Below are 12,528 nucleotides of genomic sequence, written 5' to 3' on the forward strand. Positions count from 1 at the left end.
ATTCGAAACAAACAAACATCTGACTCTGCGTACCCTGATGTTTAGCCAACATTAAGTCTGGTCACTTAAGGAATCCAGATGTCCTGAGTTTGGGCTGCCACACCCAGCTAAGCATGGCCCCTATCGTTACCCTCACCCCAAACGTTCCGCGCACTTTGATCAATATAAAATTAAATATAACAATACCTAACATATCCATTCTTTTCAGGCCAAATGTGTGTATTATATCTTTTTCTTTCTTGTTTCTTTAGTTGAATGACCCCCCCCTTTTTTTTTATATTTAACACCATTACAGGGACCTTAAGAAACCTACTTAATGTATTACAGAAAAAAAATGAGACAATACATTCGTAATCAGCCAAGTTATTCCTTCAAGTAGTGAGTTCTGCGCGTTTATCTGCAGCACTGTATAGCTGGTGAGCCAACTTCCAGCGCGGCCATTGTAAATCATAGACATAAATTTTCGATTAATTTACGTTTATCGGATAAGTTCCTCATTTTTTTAAAGTTAAGTCTCGCGTGATTCTTCCGTATGTTCTCAATCCGGCTGGTGTAAATTTAAGCCATTACTTTAACATTTAGCACCCGGTAGGATTATATGTACGAAAAACTTGCATGTTGCGTTCGTGGAAGAGGAAACGGTGAGCCATCCTATCTTATTGTGGTCTGGCCGTCCCTCCTGCAGGGGGGAGAGAGTCAGTGGCCAGGCACACGACAAGAGAGAGAGAGAGAGAGAGAGAGAGAGAGAGAGAGAGAGAGAGAGAGAGAGAGAGAGAGAGAGAGAGAGAGAGAGAGAGAGAGAGAGAATATCATGAGGAAGAAGAACCATTAGACCACAGAAGCCTTGCTGTACGTGGGCCAATGAACATATTCACAATAAACATTATCATTACTTCTGGTCAGGACAAATGGAGCGGCAAGAACGTAATGAACTGTGTTGGCTGTGCATGGAGGCAACCACTGGCGGAGGAACGTACCACACACACACACACACACACCCACACACACACACACACACACACACACACACAACAATGGCTTTATTTAGACCAGTACAGAGAGGCGTCATTCCCTTAAGCCTGAGAGCGAAAACTCACAGGGTTGTACGTTAAAAGGTGTAAATATTAAATTTTTTTGTGTAGTTTTCCACGCAGATATAGAAGTGTAATATCAGACTGAGAAGTTCACCGTTACCTTTGTGTATCTAACGCCGTGTTGTGCCCGTGTCTATTGTGAAAGGCTTTTAAAGGGATTATATACAGCTTAAAAAGATTTGTGCGTAGGTAGGTAGAAAGGTAGATAGGGTGATGGATGAATATATTGATAGATAGATAGATAGATAGATAGATGGTCAATATATAGATCGACTGGTATGTGGATAAAATAATTAGTACATAGGTAAGTGGATAGTTAGATAGAAAGATAGTACAGATAATAGATAAACAAGCAGACAGAAAGACACACAGACAGATAAGTACAAAAACAATACATTCATATATATATATATATATATATATATATATATATATATATATATATATATATATATATATATATATATATATATATATATATATATATGTATATATATATGTATATATATATATATATATATATATATATATATATATATATATATATATATATATATATATATATATATATATATATATATATATATATATATATATATATTACATACACACACACATACATAAAGTAATCATTGTCATACCCGCAGCATCAGTAACATCATGCCTTCTCCCCCATTCACTATCCTCAGCACATTCGGCGCCATCAGATTCCCGGCACAGGTCATATCACGTTACCTGCATCGTGCGCCATTCATTTAGTGTGAACGTGATACCTCAGGTCAAGTTACTGAGCAAAAAAAGAAAAAAGAAAAAAAAAAAAAAAAATATTATATATATATATATATATATATATATATATATATATATATATATATATATATATATATATATATATATATATATATATATATATATATATATATATATATATATATATATATATATATATATATATATATATATATATATATATATATATATATATATATATATATATATATGCACACAGACACACCCATGCAGAAAAAAAAAATCTCTTAGGACTTAATTTCGTTTAGTGACTGTTAACATTTTAATAAAATGAACATTAAGCCTCTCTAAAATATTGTGGTACGTGACACAGCTATATTTGACTTTACTGCCAATGAAAGGAAAATGGTAAGGAAAAGACAAAGGCATATGAAGAAGATGGGAAACTAAGATGACAAAAAGAGAATAGAATAGATGGGAAACAGATAAAACACAAAGAAAACAGACCAAAAGTAAAAGGATAAAAAGGATATATAGAAAATAAAAGAGGAAGACGAAACCAAAATGAAAAGAATAGAAGGGAGACAGATTTAAAAAAAAAACTGAGACATAACAGAAAAGATCGATAAAACACACGGATTGAAAAAAAAACATACTAAAAAAAAAAAAAAAAGGAATGCACAGGAAATAGAGATAAAAACGAAAACAAACCAGTGATACGAATAGTGACATGCAGTGATTAAAACTTCCTTTCTTCCTATTCTCCTGCACCTCTCCTGACCTGATTTTTCTCGACACTGCAGTAAAACAATAAAAGGTGTATTGGTTTACCTTACCTGAGTGTTAATATGGCCGGCAGGGAGAGAGAGAGAGAGAGAGAGAGCGAGGCGGGTATATGGCGGTGGTGCTGGACGCGGGAGTTACCTGTGGGAGAGAAATATATTGTGTTAGAGGGAAGTGAGAAGGGAAAGGTATAACTGAAGTAGGGCGGGTCAGGTGTTGATAAAGACAACACAGAAGGGAATGTAATGCTATTGGGGGTGTGTATAAGTATCAATGATTGGAAAGAAAGGTGAGAATGTACATAAAAGGTGATAATAGTTAAGAAAGAGTTATATTTATTATCATCATCATATTAGAGATAATGATGATGATGATAATGATGATGATGATAAAAATAATAATAATAATAATGATAATAATAATAATAATAATAATAATAATAATAATAATAATAATAATAATAATAATAATAATAATAATAATAATAAATCACCACTGCGTTTCCTGTTACAATGATCCACCTCATTTATCATCATTACGTTCATTATTTCCATAAACACCAAACACAGAGCTACATTCTTCTCTCATTAATGAGCAGCTTAACTCTTCACAAACTTCACCTCCTCAGGCAGGCTTCTCTTCTTCCCTTTTCCTCCACTTCCCTCGCTCCCCATTGTTACATTTCCAGTACACCATTACCTCTTCATTAATTTCCTCTGATCTACTTCCCCCCTTTTTGTTTTTCTGTATATTTTCTCGCAGCGGCAGCCTTGTTTTCATTACGTATACAAATATGAAAAAAAAAAAAATGTCTGACACACAATCGTCTGTATTTGAGTAATGGAAAGCTACACATTATTCCCTTCCGTGTTACAATTACATTTACACGCACTAATAGTTTTCAGGGCTCTTCTAACGAACTGAATCATTTGCTCCTACTCTTTCATCTTTTTTGACATGTTTATACATTAATTGGTGATGAAGTTACGTATATATTTTTTCTATTTCAGGTTGGTAGAAAGTTTTCCTCCTTTAGAATATTATTAGTAGTATTGTAACAAACGCTAAAACTACAATTGATAAATAACATACGAGAGACTGTCTAGATATTAATTGGATTTTGCCTGTCTTCTACAAATATTCCTAGTTTTTTTTCTCACTCCGTTTCTTTCCTTTCATTTACTCTTACTTTTCCTCCTATTTTACCTCCTCCTACTCTCATCCTTCTACCTTCTCTTTCTCCTGTTCCTACTTTTATTGTGGTTATTGCTGTTGCTTCTCCTTTCCCTCCTCCTCCTGCTGATGCTCCTTCTCTTCCTCCTCCTCCTCCTCCTCCTTCTTCTCCTGTTTCACTTCCACTTCCACTTTGTGAAAAATAAAGCGCAAATCGTACTTCGTGGCCGCAATATTGCATACAACGAAGAGTAATACAATTTCCATCCGACTTACATTGTTAACCGCTGAAAACTTATGATTCCCTTCCGTGTGTGTGTGTGTGTGTGTGTGTGTGTGTGCTCACCCGCGTAGTTATGATCTCCGGAATACGAAGAAAAAAGGCAACTAACCGCGTGTTGTTTTTCGAGTCAAAATGTTGGTGTTCCGATGCAATAAGACGCGTCCCTTGTAATAGCGGTTTGGTTTCGTTGTTGGTGTTATTGTTGTTGTTGTCGTCGTCGTGGCATTAAGACGAGACCACCTCCATCCTCTCTCTCTCTCTCTCTCTCTCTCTCTCTCTCTCTCTCTCTCTCTCTCTCTCTCTCTCTCTCTCTCTCTCTCTCTCTCTCTTTTTGATTGCCGTGTCCATTCAAGTCAATTACATAGTCAGTTCACTCTAATCAGAAGCTTAGGATATTGAAAGTGATGGTTTTTAGTTGGTTTACTTTATTAATAAGAAAAAAATGGCAACATATTTGTCTTCCACTACACTACAATCATATAAAAATTTACTGATAGTATAAATTGTATAAATGCTATTTTTTTTTTTTTTTAGTAGCAGCACAAGTATACACACAAGGCAACTTGTTTATAAGTGGCTAAAGTTGCCTTTTTTTATTTTTTTATTTTTCACATTTCTTTTGTCATCATTATTTTTGTGGTTTGCACTCACACACTTGATCCTCAATGTGTTCATTCATAGATTTCATAGGTTACTATTTGTAACCTATGAAATCTATGAAGATTTTTTTATTTTCCATCATTTTTTCATTTTTTTCCTGATTTTCTGATTTCATTTCAATTTTGTTTTTGAGTGGAGTATCTCTCAGTTGTCTCTTCGTTAAGAGATGCAGTTTTGCATTTTTTTTTTTTTAATTTTTAACTTTTTTGTCATTTTCTGGATTTTGCGCACAATGTTAAGCGGGAGAAACTTAAAGGTTAGGCTTCTTCATTAATGGATATTTTTTATTTTTTATTTTCTTTTTCATGAATTTCTTAGTTATAATCATGATTATTGTCAGTGATTTAACGCTGAATTCTTTTTTTCTTTTTTCTTTTGTAATTTTTAGCTTTTCATTTATATTTATCTATTTTTTTTTGTCATTCATTTGTGGATTTCATTCACATTCTTGTTCCTCAATGAAGAGACAATACTTATGATTCTTCATCAATTGATATATATATATATATATATATATATATATATATATATATATATATATATATATATATATATATATATATATATATATATATATATATATATATATATATATATATATATATATATATATATATATATATATATCTTTTTTTCTTTTCTTATTTTTTAACCTTTTTTCTAATTATTTTCTGGTTTTGTTCAACAATCCTGTTCCCCAGTGGAGAGTGAATGGTTATGCTTCTCCATTAAGGATACAGTTCTCTCTTTTCTTTATTATTATTTTGTGGTCACCATTCACAATGGTGTTCCTTAGTGGACCAAGTCAATTCATAATCATCTTTAGTTACGAATATAAAGATTTTTTTTGTGTGCTTTTATGTTATTATTATTTTTTTATTTCCTTATTTTCCCTCCTCAGTGAATAGCCTTTTGCTTATTAGTTTCCTTTTTTTTAAGACATCTTTTTTTTATTTTCTATTTTTTTCCTTTTTGTCATTATTATTTTTTTTCTTTTCACTCACAGTCTTGTTCCTCAGTGGAGAGGCAATAGTTATGCTTCTCCATTAAGAGATAAATCTTTATTTTTTTTCAATATTTTCTGGTTTCCCTTCACAACCTTGTTCCTCAATGGAATAACACAATTCATATACTTGTTAGGTTATTACTACAAGCATTTTTATGTATTTTTTTTTATTTCATGTTTTTCATTAACTGAGATTTTTTATTTATTATTTTTTTTACTTTTCTTGCAATTTTCTACTTTTACTTTTTTTCTTCATTATTTTTTTTTTTGCTTTTTTGGCATTATTTTCTAGCTTTTATACTTTTCTTGTCACTATTTTATGCCTTTTTATTATTATTTTTTATTAATTTTTATATTTTTTGCCATTTTCATTATTTTAATCTTTGAAGTTGTTTTATGTTTTTGACACTATTTTGATTATCCTTTCTCTTTTTGGTATTTTTTTCTTTTATCACTATTTTCTGGCTCTTTTTACTTTTTTTCATTTTTATAATTATTTTCTGCATTTTTTCACTTTTTCGTGATTTTTATTATTTTAATCTTTTTGTAATTGTTTAATGTTTTTGTTACTGTTCTGTTTATCTTTTATTTTTTTTATTATTTTATGTTTTTTTACATTTCTCATTTTTTGTGTGATTCTCTACTTTTTGTCACTATTTTCTTCCTTTTTTTTTTTGGGTTTTTCACTTTTCACCGTTTTTTTTTATTTTCTTATTATTTTCAGTGTTTTTTTTTCATTACGTTGTGTTTTTTTTTTTACCTTTTTGTCATCATTTATTATCCGTTATAATTATTTTCTGGGTTTTGACTTTATTTTGTTATTTATATTTCGTTATTTTATTTTATTTTAACTTTTTTTGCCATTTTTATTTTTGTTATTATTTTCAGCTTTTTTGCTTTTTTCTCATTTTTTTGTCATTTCCTGGCTTTTTTTTTATATTTTTTTCTTTATGCTTCTTCATTCACTAAGATTTTTCATTTATTACTATTTTCTTTTAATATTTTTTTCTGACTTTTTTTTTTTACCATTTTTTGGCTTTATTTCTTTTTTTGTCATTATTTTCTAGCTTTTATACTTTTCTTTGTCACTATTTTCTAGATTTTTAAGTATTTGTTATAGATATTTTCTTTTTTTTTTACTTTTTAATGATCTTCATTATTTTAATGTTTTGTAGTTGTTTTATGTTTTTTGTTACTATTTTTCTTATATTTTCTCTTTTGTAATTCTTTTTTCCTTTTTTTCTTTTTTGTCACTATTTTCTGGCTCTTTACTTTTTTATTACATTGTTTTTTCTTATACTTACAATTTGCTTTTTTTTAAAACTATTTTATTTACATTATTTTAATCTTTTATAATTCTTTTATGTTTTTTCTTACTCTTCTGCTTATCTTTCTTATTTTATTGTAATTATTTTATTTTTTTTACTTTTCTCATGTTTGTTATTATTTTGTCTTTACTTTGTCATTATTTTGTGGAATTTTTTTTTTACATTTTTTGTCATTATTTTCTTCCATTTTTACTCTTTTGTCACTTTTGTCACTTTTTTGTCCCTTTCGTCACTTTTTTTTTATATTTTTGTCACATTTTTTTTACTTTATCAATATTTTATGCTTTTTTACTTTTTTTTGTCATTTTCAGCTTTTTTACTTTTTAGTCATTTTGTTCTGGGGTTTTAGTTTTTGTAATTATTTTCACTTTTTTACTTTTTTGTCATTATCTTCTGGGTTTTTTTTCTATTTTTGTCGCTATTTTTCACTTTTTGTCGCTATTTTGTTTAGTTTCCTTTCTTGTCAACATTTTATTTATTTATTTTTTTACTTTTTTGTTATTATTTATCTTTTTTTCATTTTTGTCATTTATTTTTTTTGTTATACTTATTTTCTGGATTTCCACTTTTGTCATTTTTTACTGATGTTTTTCATTATTTTTGGGTTTGTTTTACTTTTTTGCTATTATTTTATTTTTTTTGTCATTATTATTTTTTTTTTTACTTTTTTCATTATTATTTTTTTTCTATTATTTTCTTTTTTTACTATTTTCATTTTTTAATTTTTTCATTATTATTTTTTTCTTTTCTTTTTTTTGCTTTTTTCATTAATTTTTTTATTGTTTTCTTTTTTTTACTTTTTTCATTATTATCTTTTTTTTTTTACTTTTTTTCATTATTATTATTTTTTTTACTTTTCATTATTATTTTTTAAACTTTGTTCATTATTATTTTTTTGGTTATATTTTTATACTTTTTCATTATTATTTTTACTTATTTCATTATTTTTTGTTTTCTAATTCTTTAACTTTTTAATTATTATTTTTTTTACTTTTCATCATTATTTTTGAGTTTTCAATTATCCTTACTATTTTTTTTTCATTATTTTCAGCTTTTTAAAAAAACTTAGTCAATCCTTTCTTGTCATCATTTTCTGTTTTTATTTATTTTTTCACTATTTTCTGGCTTTTTTTTTTTTACTGTTTTCTCATTATTTTCTGACTTATTTTCTTATCATTATTTTCTGGCTTTTTTTTTTACTTTGATGTCTTTCTTTCTTTCTTTTTTTATATTTTTTCTCACTATTTTTTTCATTTTTTTATTTCTATTACTTTTGTTATTTTCTGGATTTTTTTTTACTTATCTTCCTTTTCCTCATTTTTTTTTTTACTTTTTCGGTATTATTTTCTGTTTCTGGTCACCATTTTTTGGCTTTTTTAATTTTTTCATTACTTGCCATAATATTCTGCCTTCTTTACTTCAAAACTATTTCCATAATTTTGTAAACTTTTTTTTCTCTTTGATAATTTTTGTTTCATTTTCTTTTTTTCATATTTTTTAAAAATTTTGTCATTATTTTTTTTTTTTTACTTTTCCCATTATGATTTTTTTTTCTTTTTCTCATCATTTTCTGGCTTCCTCTCAGAATCTAGTTTTTCGGTGGTGAGCCACGTGATTACATCATTAAAATGTACTATTTTTCTTCCTTTTTTTTTTTTAATGTTTTCCGTTTTCCAAACGCAGTCTTCTTTCTCAGTGGACTAATAATTAAGTCAGACTTCTTAAGTTACGGTACAGTATTTTGTTTGTTTTTTAATCTTTTTTATTATTATTTTTCCTTACTTCTTGTTTTCTTAGTGGAGAGTCACTTAATTAATTTGTTTCCTCGTTAAGATTTTTTTTTCTATTTTTTCCTTGTTTTTATATGTGCCATTGTTCTCTTGTTTCCTCTCACTGTTAATAGCCGTATTTCACCAGTTTTCCTCTCACTATCAATGGCTGTTTCACCAATACTGGATAGAACTTTTTTTTTCTTTGTTTTTTGTCGTTGTTTTGGTTTTCACAATCTTGATCCTCAGCAGGTTAACATTCAAATCGTAGCATTCTAAAATAACTTGTATAAAAATTTCTTTGCTGGATTTTTATTTTTTATATTTTGTCATCGTTTTCTGATCTGCTCTCACTCAAAATATTTAGGCTTCTTATTTAATGAAGATAATTTAATTACTTTTTTTCTATTAATTTCTGGTTTCAACCAGATTAATATACTTCATAGGTTATGAGAGCAAAGACTTTCTTGTTACTTTTTTTTTACTTTATCTTTTTTATCTTTTAATTTCTTTTACGTCATTATTTTTCATTTACTGTCACGAATGTTATTGTTCCTCGCTGAAGAATCACTCAGTTGTTTCGTCAATAACAGATAGATTAATATTTCTTTTTTTCTTTGCAAATTTTAAGCGTTTTATTTTTTGGTCATTGATTTCTGGATTTCACTCACCACCTTGTTCCTCAGTGGAATCACTTAGTGTTCTTGCTCCTTAATTAAAGAATGAAAAACTTTTCTTTTTGGTCTAATTTCGGGTTTCGATTCACAAGCATGTTCCTCAGTAAAGACTCAGTGCTTAGGCTTCTTAATCCATAGTTAGAAAGCTTACTTTGTTTTTGTACTTTTTTTTTCCAATTTTCTCGGTTGCACTGACTAGGATGGTCCTCAGTGCGAGTGACTAAGTGTTTAGCGGCTTGCGACTCGTGATGGAGGCTCTGCGCACTAGTCCGCCCTTTCTTCTGTTTCTGTGAACGCAGCCGAGCATTAAGGGCAGCCACCTCTCGGGCCCATTTCACTCGCGCGGGGCCTGAGGGTGGCGACTGTGATTCCAGTACCTTCAAATCCAGATCAGGTTTATAATCACTAGGTAGGCTGTAATGGGTGTCGATCTTACAGCGGACGGATTTCAGATTTATTTTCTTGAAGCGGTTTTTCTTCTCTCCTGACGTTTGATTGTTTCTTTTCAGCTGGCGGACATAACGGTAATTGCTACACGAGAACGTCTTCTTTCTTAACTCCAGTTCCTTCTTTACCTTCATTCTCGCCGTCATGTTCTTCACCGGTGTAGGTGGGGAGGCCTTCCACCACCTCCACTTGCTGCTTACATTGGCCATCGCGGTGTTCTTGTGGCGGCAAGTCATTACCTTCTTTTTCAAATGTTGGTCCTTCCCTATATTCTTCCGCGTCGTCATTTTTTCCACCGGTGATGTTGTCTTCACATTGCCAAGCGACACACTCTCTCTCTTCTTTCTTAAAAGCATTGCTTTCCGTATCTTCTCTCTCCTTGTATTGTTCTTCACGATGACTTTGGTTAAAGACAAAAGTTTGGTTATAGAGGGAAGGTTAACTTTCTCAATAACGTCTTGTTTCTCAGCTTCCTTCTCAAAATTTTGTCCCTTTTTAATTTCCTTATCTTCATTGTCTTTCTCAGGAGAGGTACTTTTCACATCTTCAACAACCACTTCCTTTTTTCCAGTGTCATGCGCATCATAGTCTTCCGAAACACTAGTCTCCTTTCCTTCAAGAGTATTAGCTTCCTCGCCTTCATGATATTCATCGTCTTTTTCCTGAACTAGCTGCATTTCACTAATTTTTCCTGGTTTGATTTCCTTCTCGGTAACTTTTTGTTTCTCAGTATATTCTTTCTCTTCCTCATCTGTCTTTTCTGTTTTTGTAGGGACGCTTTTCACATCTTCGGTGTCTCCTTCAGTCTCTTCAGACTCATTTCTATCATATTCTTCCCAAACTGCGCTCTTCTCTTCTGCTGGATTCTTTACGACACTTTCCGCGTTTTCATCGTGATTTTCGTGAACTAGCTGTACTTCACTCATTGTTCCTGATTCTTTCTTCATCTCTGTATGATTTTGTTCCTCTGTATCTTCTTTGTCTTTCTTATTAGTCGCCTTTTCATCAGCATTATTCTTTGTCTCGCATGGAATGTCTTTCTCGTGTATTTCCTGAACCTGAACAATCTGTTTTTCTTTCTTTGTTTCTTTAGGCTTCATAGACGCTTGCTTATCGCGACGGACAGTACGAGGCGCGCTGCGCTGCTGTTGGTGTGCAGCAGGAGCGTCTTTGTTGAATGACCGCACGTTCTTGGTTTGCATGGGGATTACTGGCGGTAACTTTACAATTTCTGGAGCTGTTATGATGTTAACGGGTTTATCTTTCTTCTTAAAACTGTTGAACAAGGAAGTCGCGTAGTCGATCTTTACTTCGTTTTCGTCATCCCCGCGTTTAGCGCACTGCACTCTTGTAACGGCTTATTTTTCTGTTTCTCAGCGGCATCGGTATCGTCGCCGCCTGGAGCCGGTCGGTCCTTTTGAATAATTTTGAAGCTTGTTTCCGTAACATAAAGAACGAACTTTTCTGAATTTCGGTTCTCCATCTCTTGAAGGATGGTTGCCAGGCGGCCAAAGAGGACAACTTTCTTTCCGCGCCGCTGCTTGATGGAGACCTTGACGGCCATCTTGCCTGGCGTCCAGTATTCGCGGAAAACCATGCCGTCCATGTACATCACAGTCTCCAGAGACGTGTACTTCTGGAGACTGGGCTCTTCTTTATGCGGTTTGAAAAAGAATTTGGCTACCTTAGTGAAACGAGGCCCTCGTGGCCAGCAACAGCAGAAGAAAGATTTCGCGTCGGGATCTCCCATGGATACTTTGACTGTGCGTGGGGGGCCGCGGAGAATGTCGCCATTCTCCACGACACACTCCCCACGCATGTATGTGTTGAAGGAGCGTTCACCATCCATCCTGTCTCCTGTCATCTGACAGACTGAATGTCCCACTAGGGTACACTAGTATTTAGGATACCTGAGGTGCTTGGAAAGTGCTTGACACTGGAGAGTTTGGAGTTGTGAAGAAATGCATACAGTGTTGCCGCCTTGCAGAGCACCGTCTTTAGGGTTCACAAGCAGGGAAGCACGTGCACCACGGATAGGGTGTTGAGGCTCGGGAGGTGGTCCCTCGCTGGCAACTGTGATCGGGCGCGACCAATAGGAAACTTGAGCTGCATTGCAACAGCCAATCACAAACCACCTTTTATTATTATTATTATTATTATTATTATTATTATTATTATTATTATTATTAATGTTATTATTATTATTATTATTATTATTATTATTATATAATAATAATAATAATAATAATAATTATTATTATTATTACTTTCATCATTATTATTATCATTAATGTTACTACTACTACTACTACTACTACTACTACTAATACCTCCACCCCATGTTTATTGATGTGTCAGTTAGGGGCTCCATTACTTGGAGGTCATTAGCCCCAGCTCCCGCTAATGACTGTGGCATCCAACCATATCTAATACTCTATAATATAAACATTAGTTGTTAACTATAAATTCATTCTACCTCTACTCTATCTACTCTTATGCCACTCTCCACCACTGTAGCCTCGCAGTCGAGGCCTCCTAAGTCTGCAGGTATGGGAGTG

The 12,528-nt window shown here is 31.7% G+C and overlaps 1 protein-coding gene across 1 annotated transcript in view; it reads right to left on the minus strand.

The window, feature by feature from the left end:
• Positions 1-8,140: 8,140 nt before the first annotated feature.
• The window catches only part of LOC135111785 (enolase-phosphatase E1-like), a 20,994-nt gene continuing 16,606 nt past the window's right edge, over positions 8,141-12,528 (minus strand). Inside the window, exon 2 of the mRNA XM_064025495.1 lies at positions 8,141-11,028. Within this exon, the coding sequence (XP_063881565.1) occupies positions 9,562-11,028 (1,467 nt within the window). The 3' untranslated portion in view covers positions 8,141-9,561. The remainder of the gene's footprint in view (positions 11,029-12,528) is intronic.

Source organism: Scylla paramamosain, chromosome 22, assembly GCF_035594125.1.
Source record: "Scylla paramamosain isolate STU-SP2022 chromosome 22, ASM3559412v1, whole genome shotgun sequence".
In the NCBI taxonomy this organism is placed as follows: domain Eukaryota; kingdom Metazoa; phylum Arthropoda; class Malacostraca; order Decapoda; family Portunidae; genus Scylla; species Scylla paramamosain.